The following is a 24,177-nucleotide window of genomic DNA, read 5'->3' as shown; positions in this document are numbered from 1 at the left end:
TCATAAAAGATAGGGCCCGCGGCACGTGGACACTTCCAGGAGCCTTGTCTTGTCCATATTGGTGATGGTTTTCAGAGCCCGATAAGCCAACCTGTCCTTATGGCTGCTCTAAAACCTCGGGCCAAGCCTCCGCAGAGCCCGAGTGTTTGGCCAGAACACGCAGCAGCAAAGAGAGACGAGGGTCCCAGCTTCAGGACAGCATTACAGCAACATCAGGGCAAAGCAGGGTGGACATTTGAATTTAGTTAGAGCTCACCACGCCCACAGAGGGGTTTTCTGAGGATCCTCGAGAGTGTGCACAGTTGCTGTTTAGAGAGGTCCCTGGTACCCCCGCTGTCTTCTGTTTGCAGACATGAGATGTCTTGTACTGACTTGGAATCTGAGGGCACCTGGTTGCAGTTGCTGAGGACGTTTCTTAGACCACATATTTTTAATAGATGATGTTCTTGGGGCCCAGGGATGGAGCTGAAATTTTAGATTTTTGTATTTTCCAACTGTAAATTTGCCATCAGGTTCCTAAGTAGAGTTCTACCGGAGACTGTTTTTCTGCTAGTTCCCGTAACAGCTGCCCCGCCCTCCCCCTCTCCCCACCAGCCAGGCTCTGCTTGGCCCTTCTGCGGCACTGGCTGCCACCACGCAGATGTGTGTGTGCTCGCGTGGGCCACACAGCCCCAGGATTCCCTGGCCTCAGTCGAAGCATCCAGCAGAGGACTTCCACCAACTAGGACTTGAATCTCCCTTCCAGGTTCCCAAATGAGAGCATCTGATTGGCCCCTGCTAGAATGGAACCCACTCTCAAAGAAGGGGAGACCCGGCCTGGTTAAACGCGGCAAGGATGGCCCCGAGGGCAGCCGGATGGGCCTTGTCGCCCAGCTCCTTGCTGGGTATCACCCAGCATGTGTCACAGCCTGGGTGGTATGGTCTCCCCGCTGGAGGGAGAGCTGGCCGTGCAGACTGATGAGGTCGTTCCCACCTGTCGTTCGCTCAGGAGAAAGCAGGGCGCTACTGGTGGGAGTCACCAGGGGCAGTGCTAGGAACGTCTCCCTCTACGCGAGCAGGTGTCTAGGGAGCTACTGGCCCTTCCCCTCCACCCACCTTACCTTGACTTGAGCAGTGTGCCAGTGTGCCGTCCTGGGCTCACACCGTCTCCTCTCCCTCTCTCCCCTCTCCCCTCTCTCTTCCTCCCCTCCTCTCCCCTTGTCTCCCCTCCCCTTTCCATTAAGTTATCCAAACCCAGAATGCAGGGTAGGATTGCATCCATGCAGACCGCAACAGATGTGTGGTGCCTGGCCACGGAGCCAGAGGCCTCACCTTCTCAGCTCTTAGAGCAGGTCAGGGCACGCAGGGGCTGTAGGGAGGAGGAGGAAAAGGAGAGTCGTCCGCTCTTGCCTTTCCAGCAGCCTCAGGTCTCCGGTGGCTGAAAATACTTTCTGTTAATTTAGACGTCTATTTTTAGGCTTTACTTCTTCTATCAGTGTCTGTAGCACTTGTGTCTGCAAACCTTTAAAAACTAAGAGCTTAAGGTGTGGCATACCTGGGTTAAGGCTTCCCGCACTGTCGTATTTAGTCCTTAGGCCCTGGTCAGGCAGTGATCTTGGCGCCCGTTTTATGGATGAAGAAACGGGAGCGCAGGGGGACTAAGCCTTGCCAGGATCACCTGGCAAGTGGGTGGCAGAGGGGGGTTCAGAGCAGGCCTGTGTTTTCCCAGCACAGCGCACGCACTGCCTCCCACGCTAAGAAGGAGAGCGTCCGGCCCTCCTTTGTGGAGACCGTATGGGTTTCAGTAGTGACCCCCAGGCAGCTGGGAGTCGTTTCTGTGCCCTGTGAATGGACCCCAAACCTGAGGCACAGCCCTCGTCTCTAGTCCGCTCCTCACTCCCCGAGGGGACCCTTGGGGCGTTCCAGGCTTTGCCCCAGTGGAAAACTTGCACAGTTGCTTCGAGAGAAAGGAGGAGATCGACGTCATCCCTTATATGTGATTAATGCTGGACGAGTTCGTGCTGGTGCACAGTGTCCTCCCCCTTTGGGTGGCACTGACATCCTTAGGGTCCTCGGCCCCTCTTGCTGAGGGCAGCCCCACGAGCCCCTCGTGCCCGGCAGGCTTCCTAATCACTGCCCTGGGTGCCCGCAGGGAGCACCAGCCTGCGAGCGTCCCCAGTGATGCCGCTGCCCCCTTCTCTGAGCTCTTGGGCTGCTTTTGAAACGGACCCCTCTTCCTTATTCCTCCGGTTGTGAGCCTCACTGCTGTTTCTCTGCTTGGTTAGCCGGTCCCTGCGAGGACTTCGTCAGTTCAGGTCTTGTGGAAGCTTCCCGTCTGAGTCCGCCACAGAGGGTTGTGTGCAGTCTTTGTAGGGGGCACTCGGTAGGCGTGTGGGGTCCCCTTCAGAGGCTTGCGTCTTCCTCTGGCGCCTCATGGTGTTGGTGCCGCATGGAAGGAGAGCCTCACGGGGCTCAAGGGGGACAGTGAGGTGCGCTTGTGGCAGCTGTCCCCTCCGGGCGAGACTGCCTTTACGTACCGCGTTTTACAGCCACGCTCTGCTCAGTGCTTGTTGGAGTGAAGGCCCTTATACCGGTTCTTTTCAATCCCCCTTTTGGTGAAGGACATCAGAAAGACATCCCCCGAGAGAGGCATTCCCTATCTACCCTCAATGTGGAGACTATTTGAAAACACAGAATTAAGCCCTGCAAAATTGTCCTGGCCACTTTTTCTTGGTATCAGCGGGTGCTCATAGCGCTTGTGACATGACCCAAGAGGACAGCACCCAGCTCCAGATGGTGCCTTCGCTGGCATCCCCGTGACTGCCACACACGCACCTAAGTTCCCTTGCTTCCAAACCTGGGCCCTTTTCCTTCCCAGCTCCCGTCGTCACCGGTTCCCCCCTGGCGCGTGCACAGCGGCCCCGTGAGTACGTTGATCGGCCCTCGTTCCTAACTCGTGAATCAAGGAGGCATAACAGCACCTGCCCTTCAGCCATGGGCCTGTCGGTGTTGGCCGGGGATGCCCTGCTCTCAGGATCTTCCTCCACTGCCGAGAGAAGAGAAAGGCAGTACTCCATTCCGGGCCGGCCTTGACCCAGACTTTGCCATGGGGAGTGTCACGTGCAGGTTCTAGTCCCACAGAGAGACGGGGATGGGAGAAGGCCTTCCTGAGGATGCCAGAGGGCTGGACACAGGTCCAGACGGTCGCTCTCCCAAACCCGTGGAGTCGTCAGAAGGGCCTGGCTCTGGAGGTGGGGCTCGGATCACCCGAAAAATCAGGAGCGAGGCGCATACTGATGCTCGCACCCGAGGGCTGAGACGTCTCGCCTCCCCGCGTGCGTGAGGCTCCTGCTGGCATCTGCTGCCGGGGCCGCTCCGGTGATGCCGCACGGCTCAGGCGAGGAGCCTGTCCCTGGGCGGCCGCACAGCTACGGGCTGTGCCACCGTGAGGCGGCCGCTTGGTGGCAGGTGGCAGGGCGGCAAGGGCTGGGGTTTCTGGAAGGATGTTTAGGGAGGAGAGGACGCACGCATTTGAATTCAAACACGTCTTTCTTTGCAGTTTGTCTCTCGCCCGAGAACGTTCTGTGGCCTCTGGGCTGGAAGGGGGGAACAGAGTTTAGCGGCTGTTACTTGTTTACCCAGTGGGTGCGTTACAAGACCCACCCCGGGGCCGCCGCCTGGTTTAGCAGGGACTCAGCCGGGACGGAGGACACGTGTTTCCTTCACTCACTCATTCTGCAAATATCTGTGGACACCTGCGGCGTGTCACGTGCTGACGATGCAGCCGTGGACCCGGCGGACCCTTCTGGTCCCTGCCCTCCAGGGGCTTCAACTCGAGTGGGAGGCAGTAAGCCCTGTTACATCACCTTTAAAAGTGTATCCTGCATCAAACCACTCTCCCCGCCTCCGCCCACCCCGCGCAGTCTTTCGCCCGAACCACCACAGAGGCCCCGCGTTGTTTTCTCAAGACAAGGCGGCCGTGGGCAGGCCCCGAGGGGAGCCCTTGTTGGTCCTCGCCCCCGCGGCGTCCCTGCCCCTCTCCCACAGCCTCTCGTGACCCCCCCAGGCGACTGCCTCGCTCCTTCCAGTCTCCCCTTGCTGGCTCTGCTCTGCTCACCGCACCCTGGGCCCGGCCTCGGCCTTTGCTGGCCTGCAGGCTCGGTGCAGAAGTCCTTCACGTGGCTCATCCGAGCTCGGGAGAAGCGCCCGCCACCAGCCCGCTCTGCTGTCCACCCCCCCCGGGCGCCTCTCTCCGGGTCTGTCTCCTGCCTTGTGGGAGGGTGTAGGCCTCAGGTGGGCAGAGGACTTGTTTGCTGGCCCCTGTGAGGCCCTGGCAGCTGAGCCAGTGCCCGACGCGTTGGTGCTCCTGGACAGTCCCGCAGACGGCTCGGGACACGCTGTGGGAAGGGCTGAGTGGCCACAAGGGGGAGAAGGTGGGGCTGCCGGGCAAGCCACTGGCGAGGAGCCCCTGGGGACGCCGAGCCACGAGTGAGGGAGGAATGTGCCCGGCAGGACTGGGAAGAGCAGGGAACAGCATGTGCACACGTCCCGGGTGTCCCAGGTGGGGGAGGAGGAGTGCGTACCTGGGGCGGGGGGGGGGGGGGGGGGAGTGGGAACGGGGCCGGAGACCCCCAGGGCTTGTCAGCAGGGAGGTGGGGGCCCCAGGATGCTTTTTTAAAAAGAGGCTTTATTTCTTAGAGCTCAGCGACACTGAGCGGGAAGTACAGGGAGTTCGCGCGTGTCCCTGCCCCCACACGCCCGGCCTCCCCGCTGTCACCGGCTCCACCAGAGCGCCACACGTTGGTCGCCCAGCCTTGCAGGGTCGCGCCGGCCTCGGCCCGAGCCACGGTTTCCGTAGGGCTCCCTCTTGTCGTGTTTCCAAAGCTCCTGGCCTGGTGTGGCGGGCCCGCGGGGACGGGTCGGGGTGCGGAGGGGGCGCGCTGGCGGGGGACCCCCCGCTCACGGCCAGGGCCCCGCCCGCTCTCCGTCTCGCAGTGCTGGCCTACATGCAGCTGCTGGAGGACTACTCGGAGCCGCAGCCGTCCGTGTTCTACCAGACGCCGCAGAACGAGCACATCTACCAGCAGAAGAACAAGCTCCTCATGGAGGTGTACGGCTTCAACGACTCCTTCAGCGCCGAGGCCCCGCAGGAGCTGGCTCCGCCCCCCGCCCTGCCCCCCAAGCAGCGGCAGCTGGTAAGCCGCGCTCTGCTTCCGGGGCCCGGGCCGCCGTGCGTGCCGCGCCGGCTGCCACGTGGCGCTCTCACTTCCTCCTGGCCCGCTCACGGGCCTGCTCCTCGGCCTCCCCGCCCCGGGGGTGGTGGCGCCCTCGCTTCCATTGCCGTCCCTGCAGCTGGGCCTGGCTTGTGCTCAGAATGTTTGCTTTCTCTGCCGACGGTCTCGTGTTTTTTCCTCTCTTCCTTGGCTCCACTATAGACCTCCCAGAAAGGAGGGACTCCATCAAAGCACAGGGCATGGTCTGTGCACGGCCATCTGTGAACTTGATTTACATAATGGCCTCGCTACACAGGGTGACTTACACCCCACCCTGGCCAGGGATGGCCCCGTGGAAACAAGCCCTATTGAAGCACGATGGCCGTAAACAGAGCCGTTCTGTGTCCCAAGCACGGTGCCCCTCCTCCCCTTGAAAACACTCCTGTGTGAGGATTCCCTGTAGGTAAGGAAGCCCCAGTCGGCGCAGAAGGCCGGCTGTCCTGCGTGGGCAGCATGTGAGATTCCGGGACCGGGCAGGGGGGGTGTGCCTGCTGCCCGCCTCTGAACCCTGTTCTCCCTGCTGCCGGTTTCCTAACCACGTGGACTGTGGTCAGGTTGTAGCATCCAGGCATCTCATCCGGCCGTGCTTTCTGGGAGGAGTGCACCTCCAAAGGGGATTCTTGTTCAGAGCTGCACGTGCCGTTTTGGTCATGGGCTGGCCAGCCTGGTGGTGTTTCCACTGCAGAGGTGACCGGCTAGCTGGCCATCTTTCGTCCGTCCTGAGGGGACACAAAGGTGCCACCCTTCCCTTGCTGGGAGGCAACTGCTGACTGGACAACCAAGGTCCCCAGGTCACTCCCCGAGCCCCCGCCTGCAGGGTCCCTGAGCCCACGTTCAGTGAGCTCAGGGGCCGACGAGGCAGGGGCACGCCTAGCCTGCTGGGAGACAGCTCAGTCTGTCAGAGGAAAGGCAGCACCCGCCCTGGGTTCTTGGCCTGCCACTGTCTAGCCGTGTCTCACGACTCAGACTCAGGGTCTCAGTCCTTCACCCACCCTGCCCACCCCCATGAACACCCAAATGTGCCCCAATGTGAATCTGAATTACTCTGAAAACGTTTCAAAAAGGGATCTTTACCATGGAAGTAGAAATGCCTGCCGCACCGACCCCTAACCTAAAATGTTTGGTTGAGCAGCCCAACCAGATTTCATGGAGATCTGAGACAGTCTCGGCCCCTCCTGCCAGTGTCCACAGGTGCCCCTTGGCATCTTCTCCGCACCGTGGAGCCCACAGGCTTCACACACATCCCTAGTGAGCACGCTTGGAACCAGAGCCCGTCTGGGAGCACCCACGGAGCACCTCACCATGCTGGCAGGGCAGACGCTTGGCTGAACGCCTCCCTATGTCAGCACTGGGGCTTCTGTCTGGTTTCCCATGATCCTCTCCACAGCCTCTATCACCCCCGTGTTAAGTAAACTGAGGCTGAGAAAGCCAGAGTAACTTAACTGGAGCCTACCCACTGCTGGAAGTAGAAGATGCGGGGACCGAGCCCAACTCTGGCTGAAGCCCCGGCACGGCATGTGACGTGCCCTGTGCCGGCTGCTTGGCGTGCCCGCTCTCAAATGCAGGTGCAGGGAGGACTCTCTCCGTTTTACCAGCAAAACAGTAGTGATCACTGTGCCCGTCAGCCCACGTACAGTGTGGCAGGCACAGTCGAGTGCCTGACACATACGTGGTCCCAGACAGCGTTCTCCCCACTTTACGGATGATGAACCTGAGGCACAGAGAGCTTTAAATAATGCCCGAGGCCAAGCAGGTCACGAACAGTGAGGCCCAGGTTCAGAGCCGGATGGCCTGGTCCCAGGAGCGCACGCGCTCCGCTGGAGCATAATGACTGCCTGGGCTGCTCCCACGGAGGAGGAAGAGGTCCTGAGTAGGAAGTGGAAGAAACGGGATTCAGAGCCGGGTCCACGGGGCTCCAGGCCCTCTTGGCCTCCTAGCACCTTACAGCCACTTCCAGCGGATGCGACTTGTATGAAAGTTCGCTTTTTAAATCTGTCACGAGGAGGTGAAGGAGGGCACCCTCTCATCCGGGTGGCCCTCGTCAGGCGTCTTTGATTCCTAAGCTGAGCCGAGAAGCCGTCCCTCTCCAGAGTGTCCGAGCAGACTTAGGTAGCAGCCTAGGTATGCTGCTCGTATACCTGCCTGACCGTTCTCTGCTTTTCTCCCTCCTTCCCTGTCTTCTCTCTCGTCCCTTCTGTCCAGCAGGCCTCCTATGCTGCTTCTTCCTTCTCCTCTGTCTCCTACTGTGTCCAGCAAACTAAAGTGGCCTTCACCCCCGAGGACGGCAGTGCCACTCAGGGCATCAGTGTGTCCGTCTCTAACTCCTTTCTCAGCCGGCACGGCAACTTGCCCGTGCCCTCGGTGAGTCGCTCCCCACTGCTCTCTCTCGGAAACGTGAGTGCGATCTTTCGTTTGTCGCCTGTGCCTGCTGATGTGTGTGCTGCCACCCCGGCCGGACTCTGTCCTCCTGCAGACCCGGCACAAGGGGGAAGGGGCGTGCGCGGTTGGCTCTCTGGGGCCTAAGGACTGTGTGAAGTGTTGGGGTGGACGAGGTGGGGGTGGGGATGGGGGAACGTTGGCAGCCCCGCTCTGAGCCTCACCGCTCAGGCGTAAACTGGCAGAGTGTTTTGGCCTTTTTATTTTGATCTCCCTTGGGCCTGGGGTCAGCCCTGTAAGTGTTCTGTGTTGAAGAAGAAATAGTCTTTGCACAGGAAGCAAGGCCAGAGAGAGCAGGCTTCACCAGGCTGTGATGGAGTTTGAGTCTGAGTCTGGGGACCCTGTGTGACAGGCCATTCCAGAACTCAGTGGCCTAAGATGACGGTAACCACTTGGCATTGCTTAGGACACAGGTCAGTAGGCTGACTGCTGATCTGATTTTGGCTGACCTAGCTAACCTCTCCGGAACCTCAGCCAGGACCGCGGGCTGATTTGTGGTCCTCATGACCCGCTAGCCTCCGTGAGGCTAGCCCGGGCTTGCTCCTGTGGCAGCTGGCAGGGCTCCAAGGGAGCAAACGGAATCACGCGAGGTATCTTAAGGCCTAGGCTTGGAATTGGCACCCTGTCACTTTCTTGCATTCTCTTGGTTGAATCACGGGGCCGGTCTGGATTCGGGGAGTCGGGAGGTACGCTCGGCCTCTTGCGGGAGGTGGGGGGTGTTCCAGCAGATCATGTTGCAGAGGGACAGACGTGGACAAAGGAGGGGAATGGGTGCAGCCATTGCTGTGAACGGTGTACTTCTGAAACTTAGGGGACACTAACACTGGAGGAGGCACGGTGCCGGTCTGTCGTCTTTTGCTGGAATCTCCATCTGTCCAGGAACCGAAATAGCTACAATTCTCCCTTTAATTTGTTGAAATGGGACTGAGCAGCAGGGATAGAACACGGACAGGGGTTCGTCTGGGTCCTCCTTAAAATCAGTTCTGCCTTTGGGTAATTTACCTACTCTTCTTGGCCTCCACTTCTTTCCATTGAGGTTATGCTTTTGCTTGTCTCTTATTTTGTGATTGTAGGGAGTAAGTGAACTCATAGGAAACTGCCAGGCACATGGTAAGCTTAGAAATGTACTATCATAGTGCTTGCTCTCAGAGCTCTGGATTCTAGTCTCCGCTCTGTCCTAATCCTGCGCATGAGAGCTTGGACAGATGACTTAACCTCATGGTCAACCCAGATGGACTTCCTTTTCCCTCTAAAACCAGTGAGGTTGACCTGGTGACTCTCAGAGAGAGACCTACCGAAGCTCAGGTTCCCAGTGTGGTCCTGTCTGGTTTCTGTCTTTGGGAACCACCTATCCAGGGCCCGGGTCAAGATGGTCCTGCCTGTGGTGAGGAATGCACCGTTCTTTTGGGTGCTGGGGCCTAACTCTTGAGAGCCCTCGGCGGCCCTGTGCTTGCTATGGAAAGGCCACACAGCCTCCCTGCCTCCTCCCGGCCCTGCCCTGGCACACAGACGCCCTCTGTTTCCTCAGCAGGCACTTCTGGCGAGTTTCTTTCACAAATCGTGCAGAACTTGGCCTTTAGACAATCCAGCTCTTGACCATTTTTTCCTCTCTGTGAACAGAAGGAAAGTGTGAGTTATCCTAAGAAAGCGTCCACAATGTCCCTTTTGAATGGTTTGGGCTTAGGGGGCTGTCAGTGAGCTGCTCTGTTTACTTCGGAGTTGATGAAAGTTTGAGGGCATTTTAATGAAGCCTGGGCTTGAGTATGTCCCAGTTTCCAGCCCCGGGACGTAGGGGAGTCCCCAGACACCTCGCGTCAGAAAGACCACATTCTGCGTACCAACTCCGCAGCAGAACCCAAGGGAATGAACTGCTAAAGGTGCTTTATTTCCGAAAGGGAAAGTCCCCCACCCTACCTCCCGCCTCCAGAGCTGTTAGTAATGGCCTGAAGGTTTGGAACGTTTGACATCTGGCACGCTGACCCCCTCCCCCCCAAAGTGGTGGTGTATTGCAAGGCCAACATCTTTGTGTATTTCCTACTTGCCTTCTGAGATGAGCCCAAGTGGAGGGCTTTGGGTGGCTCTCAGAGCAGCCCGTTATTCCCAAATCTCCTCGCTCTGTCTCTCCTGGGCCTCTGTCGTCAGTCCACCACAGAATTCTGAAGGGACGCCATTTAGGGGTACAGCAGTTGTCAAACCTGAAGACCCCTCACCCTGTCAGCGACCTGTTACTCCTACCAGAAGATTCTTGAATTGGAGCAGGACGGCTGCATTGACCAAGCGTAATTGAAACGGGGGCTGAAAAAGCCTCTTGTTCGCTCTTCCTGGTGTTCTGGGTTGAGTTTAATTCAGTGAGCGCAGGGATTCTCCTCGTGCAGGGATCCGCAGCGGCTCAGAGGCCCCGTCACCCACCGCGCTTGCCTTTCGGTGGGCAGAGTACAAGCATGGAAGAGGCTCATGCTGAGGCAGGGTGTGCGTAAGCCCGATAGAGTCACAGGCTGTCGTGGGAACCGTCGGGGCCGTGGAGCCGGGACAAGGACAGAGCCTCCTGGGAAAGGTGGCACTTGGGCTGTTGCCTGAAGGACAGTTGGGATTTCCAGGAGATAAAGGGCAAAGGTCAGGGAAAACAAGTCCAAGATGTTCCACGCCACGGATGTTCTATCCTGCCTGGAGGGTGGAGGCCTCCTATGCATGCTGGAAGGTCACCGCAGGTGTAAGCGCTCAAGGAGTGAGGTTATGGGGCAGCTGGCTGAAGGGTAGTGAGCGAGCCGGCCCTCCCCCATGTGCTTAGCGTCGGCACACCTTCACTGAAACGGACCTTTTCCCCCGAGGCTCCTTCCTGAGCATGGCCCTTGGGGGCCAGGCCAGGGGGTGCTCACACTCTTCCTGGCATCTTCCACTGTGTCTGCCCAGCTCTCGTCCCACAGAAGCCTTCGCTCCCAGTCCACAGTCTTCCCGTCCTGCCCAGCTCATGCCACGTCCTGAAACTTGGACATCTACCCAGACAGGCATGTGGTCTCTGGGCTGTTAGATAGAGGAAGGTGTTCAGGGACATGAGGAGTGAGTGAGTGAGAGCCAGGAAGGATGTGGAGAGCCGGGCGCAGGGAGGCCGCGTCCCCGTTCCTGATAGGATTCCGCCGGGCCTTGGCAATGTAGCTGGCCCCGGAAGGCACTTCAGTGATGTGCCTTCCTACAGACAGCTCTCTGACCTGATAGTGGGGTCCTCCCTTTCTGTCCCCAGAGTCTCTCTCTCGGTTACTGGTACCCCCCCCCCCCCACCGGGCTGCCTGCCATGTCCTCCCTGCAGCCCCACCATGCTGGCCGCCCGCCTTCCGCCTCCACTCCAGTTCCAATCCTTCCGGCGGCAGCCCTCCCCGCTCTGCACTGAGTCCCCAGGTCCCTTCTCTGGCTTGTTTCGGCTTTGCCTCTGAACACTGGTCTTGTGACTCTAAAAAGGATCTTAAAAGTTGGATCGGGTCTGTATGCGCTTGACCCTCGACCAGGGTGTTGAAAACCTCCCAGCAGCCCTCAGGGTTGCCAGTGCCCTTCAGGGGCTGAAATGTTGACGTTAGAACAGTCGCCTTCCTCCACCCCCAGACTGGTTTCTGGTACAGCCCTTCTTCGCTGACTGCCAGGCGCAGGTGTTTTACTACCCCTAGAAGATGGACTCAGGTGCTGGGAATGTGTTGAAATGCTTCTCTGCCATCTTGGCTTCCAGAATGATTCTGGAAGCAAAACTGCTGGAAGACCTGGGTTTTGAGGAGAACTCGAGAGGGACCCGTGATAACTGTCATTTATTTGAAACATTTTTAGGGTAAGAACATCCAGTGCGTATCATCTCCAAGACTTCGGTGAAAAAGGACGGGGGAGGGTGGGCAGAGCAGCTAGTGTCCCGTCCTGGGCAGAGAGTGATTCCCTGAGGTGTTGAACCCAGGTTTTTGCACGTCAGCACAAACGCTTTCACTGGAAGGCCTGCTTCGTGGACCGTGGTCCTCTGCCGTGCCTTCCCCTCACAGTGAGACGGCAAGGGCCCACTCCCTGGGACACGTGGAGGGCCCCGAAGTCCCACGAGTACCTCTGTCACTCGCCTTTGCTGCCCTGAACGGCAGCCCAGCGGCTGTCACGGAGACCGTGGGCTGAAAGAGCAGTGTGGCGAGCAGACAGGAAGTGAAGGTGCAGAGCACAGACGGTGGAGTGGGGAAGGGGGGGAGAGTGGCCGGGAGCTCAGCCTGGCTGGGCTGGGCCCGGTGTGTGCCTTGTGCTGGAAGAGAGAAGTCCCTGGCTTCCTCGCCTCTGTGCCTCGCCGCTTCCTGATGTTGACTTACCCCTGTGCTTTCCTGACCTGCGTAGACCTCCCTCACTTTGAGAGATGAGAGCGGGGGAGGGGGTGGGCCCAGGGACGGGGGGTACCTCTCCGAGCTCTAGCCGTCCTGGCTGGGGCTCCGTTCCGCTGGCCTGCCAGACTTGCCAGGCTCTCCCTCAGAGTGGCCCAGCCCCGCCGTCGCAGGGAGAGCCAGGCCTCTTGGTCGCATGGTCCTTCCTGGCCTGCGGAGGCTCTGGGGCCTGTCGGGGTTTCACACCCCGGAAGTCGTGGGCTCGTACACTGCCCCGTTCTTGGGGGCCGTACCGCCGAGTAGGGTCCTCAAGGTGCAAGTGCGGGAGCCTCGCCGGACCCGGACTCGTCCCCCTGGGATTAGGAAGCAGACCCCACAGGCCCAGCCAAGCCCCTCTGCCCCCATCCTTGTTGTCTCTCGGAACGTTTCCACCGTCCCTGAGCTGCCCAGGCAGGAAGCGAGGAGCTGTCTTTCCTCCCCTGCCACACACGCGCCACGTTGACCTGTGACATGCCCCGCCGCTCACCAAGCCCTGCTGAGCCCCTCGCCTCCAGCCCTGTCGCTGCTTCCCTCTCCCCGCCCCCGGCACGGCTCCTGTCGCCTCCCCACCGGCCTTCCTGCCACCGTGCCCCCTTCTCGCTGGCCAGGTTGCAGTGTCCCCTTATCACTGCAGAGCCTTCTGAGGCCTCGCCAGCTACCAGTGCCCACCTGTGCCCTGCCCACACCCTGTGCTCCCTCCGCCTTCTCCAGGCGCCGACTCCCTGGCTCTCCTGCACATCCTTCCTTCTGTCATGTGTCCCACCCTTCCTGGTGGCGCCCGTCACCTTCCCCATCTTGTTTTTCCTTACTGGCGGGGTGGACCCGAGCGTGCCGCCTCCGGATCAGTAGGCCGCCCTTTCCCCTTCCGTGACAGGAGCCCCGAATTGTCGTGAAGGTTAAAGGCAGAGCACATGTGGAGCGAGAAATGTAGTGAAAGGCACACAACCAGTGTTAAACAAAAAGGGAGGCATCATAGTAACGTTTATTACCACACTGGGAAATTCTTTCTTTCTTCTGTAAGGCTCAAGTTCTTTTTTCTTAAGGTCGCAAATCCTCTGAGGCTGGGGCTGGGCTTGTTACATGCTTGCAGCCTTGATACGTAGCTCAGAGCCGAGCCAGCAAGCAGCGGGTGCTCTGTGACGCCAGACTGACCAGGAGGGTGTTCATTCACCCAAAGGCAGGGAGCAGGGAGGCACGCGGTCCTCTCCGCCCGCCATCGCGCCCACGTTCCCGCACCCCGCGTTTCGTCGTGACAGCCAGGTGTCGGCTCGCCACAGTAGCCTCTCCGCTTGTGTGCATCAGACACGCCGGTCCCACGCTGTGGCCGAAAACCCCGTTTCTTCCTCATTTTCCTTCCTGCTAACCCAGAACGCCCTGGCTGCTGTCTGTTGGGCCGGAGACCAGAACTTGGGGATCCTCGGCCTTGGAGACTTGCCGAAGCAGCCACTGCGACTCAGCCACTTCTGCTCCTCTCTTTCAAGACTTCCTGCTGTTGTTTTGCCGGCGCTCATGGCATTTTGGATGGTCATTGCTCTTGGACCAGCTTCAGACCCAAGAATTGGCGACAGCCCCTCGCTGCAGCTGTGCCCCTGACTCCGTCCATGACGGTCCAGCTGGCCGGGTGCCAGAAGGACCCCGTTGGTCCTTGCGAGGGTCCCGTGGCGACCTGAACCCCAAGGGTGCTGTCCGTGCACACGGACCCTCACCCGTTTCAGCCTGCTCGTCCACTTGAGAGGGTCCCTTTCCCACGGCTCTGGGAGGGAGTGCTCGCTCCACTCTGGAGACGGGGAGACCGGGCTAGAGAAGCTGCCCATGTCATTTGTTCAGAGTCTTTGGTGAGAGCTGAAGCTAGGATCCAGATCCCCACTGTCGGTTGCCAATAACTAACGGCAACCCGGGAAGGCTGTGTGAAAGGAAAGGCCCGCACGTAGGCTGGACATCGAGAGGAGTGCTGCTCCTTCGTGTTCTGACACTTCACACGCTGTAGCCGCAGGCTCTAAACGGAGTTCTAAGAACGAGTGTAAAGTAGAGCCCCTGGCATGCCGTTTAAATCCAAACCGGGTAAAAATAGTTGTCAGATTTCTAGAACAGAAGTAAAGTAATTTTTGAGTCTGTATTAAATCCTTCTATAAAGCATTGATGCTCTTAACGTTTAGTGCACATACAGAGCATCCTAAAACGTATTCGAGGTTTTTGCAAGAACGCGATTAGGCAAGAGACCATTGGCTTTGAAACCAGTGGTGTTCAAGGAAGATCTTGTGATTCAGATTGCAAAAATGTCACATGACAAGAAATGCAATACGTTTCTAACTTTTGCACCCATCCTACCGAAAATTCTCCTACGCAAAGCATTCTTGGGGTTTTATTCTTTACATCCTTTGTTATAAAATACTAATTAGAATTCTCAAATGGTTTTTAAAACTAGATTCCACCAAGAAGTTTATTCAAGAACAGAGAAGATATTTTGGGGGTCCACTGTGCTGCCGCTGTCCCTTTCTTTGCTAAGATGCACACGGCCCCAGCACCCACACCAAGGTGCCTCTCCGTGCCACGAGCAGGCGGTGGTGGCCTCTGCCTCAGAACCCGCCTTCTGACACAAAGGCATCAAAGAAGGAAGTCGCTTCTGGGCGTAAGGGAGACCCGAAAAAGGGCTTTGGCAAATAAGTAGTTGATGGGGGAACAGGAAGGAGAGAGGAGACGTGTGCAGCGGTCCCCCTCCCAGTGTGCCTCACGGAGTGACGAGGAATGTTATCAAGGGTCCTTCCTGGGGACCTTCCATCCCTTAGGAGCCGAGTCGTCGGACGTGCTTGTCCGCAGGAGATCCATCCCCCGGAGATGGCGGGGGGTGTCGTGCGGTGGCTGTGAGCTGGACTTCCCTCCAAGAGGAACGGCGTAGCCCCGTGCTGTGTTGGTTGTGTTCACACTCACAGTCTCTGGTTTCAGGGAAGTGTGAGCCCAGGACCGGTGCTGAGCTGCAGGGTTCCCAGTGACTCTGCGTACGGGAAGGAGGCCCAAGCCACGCTAGAACAGCAGCCTCCCTGGAGTGTGTTTTCTCACAAATGATGGATTTAAGCCTGAAAACCAGCTGTCCAATAGCTTATCTGTGTTGGTGAGCAGCATCCAGAAACACTGAAGTCATAAGCCTCGCTCGAGCCAAGAGTGTGCAGTGATGACCAATCTCTGGCAACTTCTGTCCTTCCCAGACGCTTTACGACAATGAGTCCATTCGCTCGGATGATCGCGTCTCCCTGTGACTGGTGGAGTTGCGAGTTCTCCAGAGCTTGGGGCGCAGGTCACCGTGGAAACGCAGAGCCATCGAGGCCCTCGGGCCTGTGGCCGTAGCCCTCAGCCGCTGGCACCCTCGTTCTTCCTGATAATCAGGGGAAGTAAATGGAATGTCTGTTACAGCGAGGAGCCAGAAGTTTCCTTTTGAAGATCTCTTCTCCTGCTTTCTTGCCAGCACAGCACAGGGCTCCTCCCCAGTCATGGTTCACGCCAAGACTCTGCTGGAGATAAAGTGTCATTGAAAACTGCATGCCTGGCCAGCTTTGGGTGGCTTTGCTTCTTAGCGTGCCAGTGGCCTGTTAACATGTACGGTCGTCAACCTCCACCGTTTTTTCCACCCGGAAGACTCTTGGTGATTCTTTCGAGTGTATGTTTTCAGAACGGGTGGCCACTTGCCGCGTCTCCCGTCTCTGTGAGGGCAGATGTTATCTCTGCATCTCTGGCTCGTATATCGGGCCTCGGCTCACTGCCTTTTGCATGCTGGTCATCGCAAAACACTTAGCCAAGGAGATTTCCCAGCGAGTTAGGAGGCTGTATCCTGCAGAGCCGTGGGATGACAGGGTGGGGCCTGTCACATGCCCAGAACCCTCGCTGACAGTGAGATGCCCCACACGTCTCTCAGGAGCCAAGCCGTGTGTTATCGGGTGCATAGCCTGCACTCTCAGCCCGTTTCTCCGTCTTTGTGACAAGGATCGTAACAGCCCTTGGTGTAGATTAAATGAGAGGATTCGTGCAAAACCCTTAGCACCTCACTGACCAGCAGGCATCGTCATCCCCAGACGGGTTTTGCTGGCACTCTGACAAATTGTGGCCGAGGCTGATGGCAGGGACCAGGCAGCCCCTCCTACCTGCTTTCTTTTGCAGGAACTTGGCTCTGGCACGCCTAGATTTTCTGCAGAAATCTGCCGTCTCCAGACAGGCAGCCCCCCTCCTGGCATAAAATCTCAGCCCAAACAGTCTTACTCTGGCTATAAATAAAAATTCCTGCTACAGAGAAAGCAGCAACTTTCTGTCAGAGGCAAAGCCAGGCACCAGCCAGGTCCTAGAATAAACTCCAGGCAGGGGCGAAGTGGTGTTTCTGCTCCGTGGCCAGCCTGCCTTTCTCCTGCCCCTACGAAAAATGTGGCCTCAGAGGGCCTGGAGAGAACTCTCTGGGGGATCCGTGGAGGCAGAGCTTTGGGGGAAATGGTGTAAGGATGAGCCCCCAAGTGCCCTCCCGTCCAGAGTTGCCGGAGGGGCACTGCGGGGAGGGGCACCGTGGGGCGCTTCCCCACTGGAAGGTATTTTTCAAGTTTGGCTCTTGTCCCAGCAGGACTGCATAGCTGGGATGCCGGAGCTGCTCCCAAGCTGGGGGGGGGGGGGGGGGGTGCTGCTGCGGGAAGGGAGCGCAGGCAGCCCAGGAGCCTTTGTCCTGGAGAGGCAGCCCCCTTGCGGTCTCCCGGCGGCGGCCGCCCCCCTCCATAGAGCACGTCCTTGGGGCTCCTTCCTTCCCCTGGGGGCAGCCTGTCACCCTGCAGACTCCTGTGAGTCAGCCAGTGTTAAGGCACGTTGATACTAACATTAGAATCAGTCCCTAAGTAGCCCCTCGTTTCTGTGAATCCGCAGTAGACCCCACTGAATACCTCAGCTCTGGGGTTTCCTGGTATTTTGGAGGACGAGCGAGGAGAGCTGACCGAGCAGCCCTGACTGCACCCAGGACTCCCAGAGCATCGTCTCTGTAACTCCCCAGAGACCCCGCCACAGAAGCGTGGTCCCCGCCTCCTGTGTTTTCATTTTGCATTTTTTTCTTCTGGTATAATTAGCATACGGTGCTATGCATTTGCATCGCTGTTTTAAAGGGAAGGAAACTGAGGCTCAAGAACTTAGGCTGTTTACCCAAGGTCACACAGGTGGAAGGAGAGAGCCGGGACCGGAGCCCAGTCTGTGTGACTTGAGAGTACGCCCTCGGCAGTCACCCTGAGGCCGTCTCCCGGAAGAGGCACCCATGGTGCTTGGGAGTCTGCCACCCTGAGCGGGCCAGATCACAGCTGGTCAAGAAGGTACCGTCACACCTGATGCATCTTGTGGCCGCATAGAAACCGCTCGTGAGTGTCTGTCCAGTGCTCAGTTATTGCGGGGCCTGGCCGAGTGCCGAGAGACTTTACGCTTCGGGGGTGGTCTATGAGGACAGGTCCCGGGCCCCTAAAAGAGCTGGCATCTGTCTTAGTCTGTTCAAGCTGCTATAACACAGCTCCACAGCCTGGGTGCTTACATACAGCACAGTTCTGGAGGCTGTGGTCCGAGGTCAGGCTGCCACCATGGTCGGCGTCCCCTTCCGGTCACAGACTTCTGGTTGTATCCCCACACGGTAGAAGGGCAAGGCATCTCTCTGGACCCTCTTTCCTGGCACTGATCCCATTTAGGAAGGGAGCTCTTAAGCACCTCCCAGAGGTCCCCACCTCCTAATACCTAAACTAGTTGGGTACGTGCTCAAGGGAGAGGCATCCGTCAGCACATCTCATGGCAGCCTCTGCCCTTGGGGACACACAGGCAACAGAGCTGAACCAGGCTCCTGCGTGAGACCAAAGCCGCTGCCTGAAAGGGCCACGTGGGCTTCTCAGGGTGGCCTCCCGGGACCAGACCGTACCATCCCTTGGCCAATGCGTTCCATATGCTATCTTCTCTTTGGCCTTTCCCAGCCAGTGAGAGAGCCTCACTACAGGGGGGGGACATTCACCAGGGATGAATGGAGAGCCCCAAAGCCAAACATTTGACCCCACTGCCATCCCCAGCAAGGTCCAGAGTGAGTCCCCCAGGCCTGGGTGGTTGCTATAAAAGATCAGTGAAATGTGGCATCTGGCTGGTGAGGGCACCGTGGATGTTCAGGCTCCTCAGCCCCCAGTATGAGAGCCACTGAGCTGGGCATCCCTTCACCCAGCTTGTGTAGAAAGCTTGTGGGAATGGAGCTTCCCAGGAATCTCAGCCTCCGGTGCCTGTCCTTCGGAACATGGACGGCACTTCCCATGAATTCATGTGACCACGTACAGGGTTGGTCTCGAGTTTGGGAGTTAGATGGGGAAATAAAATGTGTACGAGTGAGTAGGTGCCTGGGGTAGGTGTCCTGAGTCTGATACAAACCCGCAGAGCGAGAGGGAGCTTTAGACTACTCAGGCCAGCCAGGAAGGAGCAGGGCTGGCCGGCAGCAGGTGGGGGGGGGGGGGGGGCGGGGGGGGGCGCCTGTCCCTGGAGTTGAGGCAGCCCCTTGGTCCAGTGTAAAGTGTAGCTTTACAAAACCACCTAAGGATGTGAGTGGCTTTAACCTCCTGTTCAGAATTGTGTTTCTTCCTCCTTTTCCTTGTCCGTGGGTTCTGAAAATCCAGTGGCAAAACGCAGAGAACATTTGAGGGAGCCGCGTGCACATTTGTGTTGAGTTTGGCTTCTGGCAAACTCCGGCATCTGTGGTGGGCAGGTGAGCCGAGCCAGCACTTTGGATACAGACCATTCCACATGCCCTTCTCCCGCTTCCCTGTGACGGCATCAGGCTGTCAGGCCCTTTGTGGGACGTGGTGACATCTCAGGTTCTGAGCCTGGTGGCCCCAGAGCTCCTCTGTCCCTCCTCCCACAGCAGAGCTCAGGCCTGGGCAGTGCTCGTTGGCTCTCAGAAGCTGTGGGCGCTCGCTGTCACCCCTCAACCTGGCCTCAAGACTTCTCTGTCTCCATGAGAGTTTGGGAGAGTGTTAGCCTCGCAGCTCTAGGGTGGTACCAGAGACGTTGCAAGATCCCTCCATTGGTGAAAGAAAAGAAAAAAGATTGGGTAGGGAGGGAAGTGAGCTCAGAGAAATTTTCAGCATTTTGATCGCATTTTTAAGACTCCCCTTCCAAAAGGATTTGAAGCGGGTTACGGTATTTGAAAGGCTGCGGCGTTTAACTTTGAAGGGATAAAACCAAAGAAGTTCATCCGAAAGACTCGAAATGAGTAAATATGACCCGTGGTCTGAACGCGCACACTGAATTTAGCCACCAGGTTCCTGAAGGGACAGAGGCACGGGTTGGGTTCGTGGGTTTGGTTCTCTGACACAGCAGAGAGTGGGACCACCCGTCCCGCGCCTGGGGCTTGCTCGTCGTTGAGGGCGCCCGCGTCCCTCTGTTGTGGCGGATGGCGCTGGTCGGTCCCCAGGCCCCGCTCAAGGGAGGGCGCGCCCGGGTTGGGGGACCTCGGGCCGGAGGCATGCGGGGGTTGCTTCGGCCTGCTCCGTGGTCCTCATTAGAATCGCTGTGAACGGCCTACCCCAGCTTGGCCGACCTAATCTAACGACTTTTTCTTTTGTCTGTTTTCTTCTTCCCATCTTCCCGTTTCTGTGTCTGTCTGCCGCTTTGATTCTGTAGTATAAATCTGTGTTTAGGTCCTACTCCCAGGATTTCGTGCCTCACAACCAAGCTTCCGTTCAGCCTTTCCTCCCGTCTACCCCCTCTTCCTCTCCACACTTCCCGCCCGTCCACCAGTCTCAGAGCTCTGACTTAGCGGTGCCGACCGTGGCCAGTCTGCCTCCCAGCACCGTGGACGGGCCTCTCTCGTCTTCTCAGGAGAGCAGCTTTCATGGGAACACTGTCTGCCTTCCTTCCGAAACCTCTCTCACTGACTCGCCCCCGACGCCTTCGGTGAGAACTCCGCACACACACCCCTCCACGTGGGTCTGCACGTTTTGAGAAAAGCGGTGTCGCTGTTCGTGAGTCTGCCGCCCCGCCCCCCACCCCCAGTGGCAGCCAGGCCTGTCTGATTGAGGTCTGTGGAAGGTCGCAGAGTGAAACAGGAGGGTGTCTGTTTCCAGAACAGAAACGGAACCTTCCGTACAGAGTTCCCATCAGATGGGGAACCCGATTTTCCAGAAACAGATTAGTGGCCGTTTAGAGACAGCCATAAGCACGAGACAGAAGATGCGCCTGGTTTCCTGGTTGGTTGTGCGTTTTTAGAGAAAGATACAAACACCTGTGGAAGAAAGGTGCGGACAGAGGACTCTGAGACCAGAGGCCGTTGCCTCTGTGGCTGCAGGTGGTGCTGAGGACAGCGGCCCTGCCTGCTTGTGCTGCTGAGTTCCCTGAGCGCCTCATCCGGGGACGGGGTGCTAGCTGGCAGGGCGGAGAGGACCGGGGCCGGCAGGCGGGGGCGGCGCTGCAGCGAGCTGGCCTGTCTTGGTACGTTGCCTCCCTCCGGGGCAGTTTGAATGGCCCTTGACCTCCCTGGAGAAGATCCAGAGGGAAACTTGCATCCCCTGTAACACAGAGGCAAGAGGTGGCAGAAGTGGCTTCCTTCTCGGGCCTGGGAAAGGTCCCCAGGGAGACCCGAGCTCCCGCTGCCGCCCTCTTTCCTTCCCCGTGAAAGGAGTGTCCCGGTCAGGGCCGGCCCGGTAGGCTGCTCTCTCTCGGAGCCGTGACGGCGGGCTGGGGGGCCTGTCACATGTGCATCTCCTCTCATCCTGTCTCCCCCAGAGTGAAAACGCCAGCGAGGAGGCTGGTGAGGGTGAATACGTCAATCTGTATTCCTCTGGCCAGAGCAGCGAGGAGCTGCCTCACTCCCGAGGAGTAAGTAACCTCAGGGCTGCCTCGTGCATGTGGCCTGGCCTGGCAGGGTTGGGCCCTGCTTCTGCCTGGCTGAGCCTCCCGGTCCCTAGCCGGCTGGGCCCCGCTGCCTTGCCGAGAGCCACGCTGGCTCGGTGGGGAGAGGACGTGGCTCCCCGTGGAGGCCCTCCCTTTGCTTTCAGTGCTCGCGTGACGCTCTCCGGGCCTGGCCGGATGGGTCTTCTGGAAATGAGAGGAGGCGGCATAGTGTTGGCCTGGCCCCGTGTTGGTTGCTCTCCGAGATTTCTCTCTATCCCGTCTTCTAGTGTCAAGGCCCGTCTTCCATCCCCTCCCCAGAGGGAGGGACTCCTCTCTCCCTCACCACCAAGCCTCCCGGGCCTCCGCCCCCTCCTCCTCCCTCAGCGCACTCCCTTACCCCCACAGGAACAGCTTCTGAGGAGGCTGGATGGGGTCTGTCCGGGAGCCCCCGCCCTCTGTGTTCACGAGCCCTTTGTCCTGAGAGCGTAGAGAGCTACCTGATGTGGCTGCCCTCGGTCGACCTCTGTCCCAGCTGGATACAGCCGTTCTGTTGAGCAGTCAGCTTTCCAAGTTTTGCTGCAGCAAGACGCGAGCAAGCTCAGAAGCTTGCAAAAGAATGAGTCCCTTGACAGGAGGTGCCATGAGGACGCGAGTCCTCCCTGGTGATCAGCTCACAGGGCCCAGCCCATTAAAATTGTGGTCACCCCTGGTAAGACAGCCCCGCCGAGGACGCCCCCGCAGGACCTTCCACGTCCGCACAAGGCGAGCCCCGCTTTGGTTACTTGCAAGTCCTAGAACATCGTGGGATTCGACCCTGTCTGTGGAAGCTGTTTTTGCCCTGGGGTCCCCTCCGCACCTGTCCGCACCTGGTGACCCATGCCCCCGCATCGTCCAGTTTAGCCTCCACACGGTGGAGCCCATGGCAGGCTGGCCTTCCGTGGCTCTCCCCTCTGCCCATGACCACGCTCGGTGCTGGCTTCACCTCGCAGCACTCTCCACGAGGACGACCCATGTGTTCATGCTAACCTGGTTTCTGTCGCGGCCGCGGTGGCAGAGCAGGGATGCCAGACAGCCGTGTTGTCACCGAGTGGGGTGGGCCCGGATGCCCAGGCCCGGCTGCTGGAGGAGAGGGGCTGGCTCTCATGCCCTCGAGCAGCTAGACCCCTTGGAGCCATAGCTGGGAGGCAGCTGTGCGTGGCAGTCCTGAGGACTCTAACTAGGAAGTCAGCAGGGGTTTGCCGCACGGTGGTCAAGGTCACAGGTTTTGGAGGCAGACGACCCTGGGGTTGAGTCCAGGCCGTGGCCTCCGAGCCGCGTGCGCTTGGGCAGAGCCTTCAACCTGTGTCTGTGTGTGTGAGTAGCACGGTGCCTCCAGCTAACGGACAGGGTCCTGGTCGGGTCAGGTGAGAGGAGGCGTGGGAAGTCCTTAGCACAACGCCTGGCTCAGCTTGGCCGGTAGCAGCAGCTGTGAGTCCTTTCTTCCAGGAGGTGCTTGGATGGTCATAAGTAGGGGCCCCCTTTCACCGTCCCCAAAGGCAAGAGGGCCTTGCACTTCTTGCGGGATTAACCGCATTCATGGTTCCCGTGTCCGCGTTTCGGATTACTCCGGAGGAACTTACGCTCAGAAGCCGCTTGCAGGCAGGAATGCCGGGAAGCAGATCCGCCCGGCTTGGGGCACCCGTCACAATCCCAGCGCCGGCTTCTCTTTTCAGGAATCACCAGCTACGAAAGACGGACATCCCAGAGACCCCGCATTGGGCAGCGGCGCACCTGGGAAGGAGAGCAGAGACGGCGAAAGGTAGGACGTGACCGGGTAGAGTGGGGGCCCTGAAGGCAGCGAGCCCACTCGGGGAGAGCTGCCCCCTGCCCACCGGCAAACAGGCCTCCCGGGGCTTTAGGTTTACGTCCTTTCCCTTTTTCTGACTCTCAAAATTATACATGCACAGGGCAGAAAGCGTGGCAAGTACAGAAACATGCAAGTGAACCAGAAAAATCCTTGATAATCCCACCCTTAAAGGCTCCACTCTGGCAAGCATTCTGCCATTATTTCCTGGTGATGTGCTCACGTATTACCCACTTTGCAAGTCACCCACGACAGTATTTTCTTTCTCAAATCCCAGGCCAGGTGTATTGTGTTGTTAAGCCATTGGAAAGTAAGTTACAGATGTGACATTCAGGCCCTAAATACTTCAGTGTGCCTCCCGAAGTATTTTAAAAGCTTCCCCGATTACAATACCATTACCACACCCAAGGAAAGTAATGATAAATTGCCTTATATCATCTGGTACGCAGACCATCCTCCACTTCCCCAAGTGTCCGTAAAGCTGCTTGCATAGCTTATTTTTTTGGAACCAAGATCAGTCAGGAGTCACCGCATTTAGTTGTGGGTCTTTATTTTTTTTTTAACATTTTTTTAACATTTATTTATTTTTGAGAGAGCATGAGTGGGGGAGGGGCAGAGAGAGAGGGAGACACAGAATCCGAAGAGGCTCCAGGCTCCGAGCCGTCAACACAGAGCCCGACGCGGGACTCGAACCCACACACCGGGAGATCGTGACCTGAGCCAAAGCCGGTCACTTAACCGACTGAGCCCCCAGGAACCCCATGTGTCTTTAATCTTTTGTAACATTTTTCAGCATTTGCCGGAGTCAGACCTGACCCGGTTTAGAAATGTGTAGTCCGTTTCTGTACGCGTGGGACCTCCAGATCCTCTCTGGCCCTGCCATCGGCAACCGCGTGGTGACGCTGCCTTCTCAGCGAGATGTTCCACAAGTTCAAGCTTTTCCTCCCTCTGCAGGCCAAGGTTCCGCTACCTCTGGGGTCCTGCTTGCCAGGCCTAAGCATAAACGGTTCAAGAGGTGGTAAATAGCAAGAGGCAGAAGAAGAATCAGAAAGCGCTCGATAGGGGCCCGGTGAAGAGGGCTGCCCGCCCAGCCTGCTCTTGGCCGCTCCTCAGTGCCGTCCGTGTGGGTGGAGACCGTCTGATCCGTCTGCCCGAGCTAAGATCTCCCCAAGCATTAAGCAAGGGATGATGGGTCTTCTAGTTGAACACCTGGCAGCAAATGGGGGCTGCGCCAGGCAACAGAGACTCATGGGTTCAGCCTCCAGCTGCACGGAACCCGAGAGCACCATTTTTCAGAGCTGCAGATGGCCTGTGTGAAAACAGAAGGATGAACATGTCGACCACTTAGAAGCAATTACAGAGATGTTCTCCTCCTTCCACAAAGGCCAGACTGCGGACCGGACCCTGAAGGGACACG

The 24,177-nt window shown here is 58.3% G+C and overlaps 1 protein-coding gene across 16 annotated transcripts in view; it reads left to right on the top strand.

Moving 5' to 3' along the window:
* Positions 1-24,177, top strand: part of RAPGEF1 (Rap guanine nucleotide exchange factor 1) — a 131,698-nt gene that overhangs the window by 92,676 nt on the left and 14,845 nt on the right. For 6 of the 16 annotated variants that reach the window (XM_045469059.1, XM_045469067.1, XM_045469058.1 and 3 more), the window contains 5 exons: positions 4,975-5,174; positions 7,455-7,613; positions 19,709-19,981; positions 20,810-20,902; positions 22,630-22,715. In XM_045469059.1, the coding sequence (XP_045325015.1) occupies positions 4,975-5,174; positions 7,455-7,613; positions 19,709-19,981; positions 20,810-20,902; positions 22,630-22,715 (811 nt within the window). The remainder of the gene's footprint in view (positions 1-4,974; positions 5,175-7,454; positions 7,614-19,708; positions 19,982-20,809; positions 20,903-22,629; positions 22,716-24,177) is intronic. The other 10 variants (XM_045469075.1, XM_045469073.1, XM_045469071.1 and 7 more) reach the window with 6 other exon arrangements.

Source organism: Leopardus geoffroyi, chromosome D4 (assembly GCF_018350155.1).
Source record: "Leopardus geoffroyi isolate Oge1 chromosome D4, O.geoffroyi_Oge1_pat1.0, whole genome shotgun sequence".
Lineage (NCBI taxonomy): Eukaryota > Metazoa > Chordata > Mammalia > Carnivora > Felidae > Leopardus > Leopardus geoffroyi.
The sequence above is the reverse complement of the archived record's forward strand: the minus strand, read 5'-3'. Positions and strand labels throughout refer to the sequence as shown.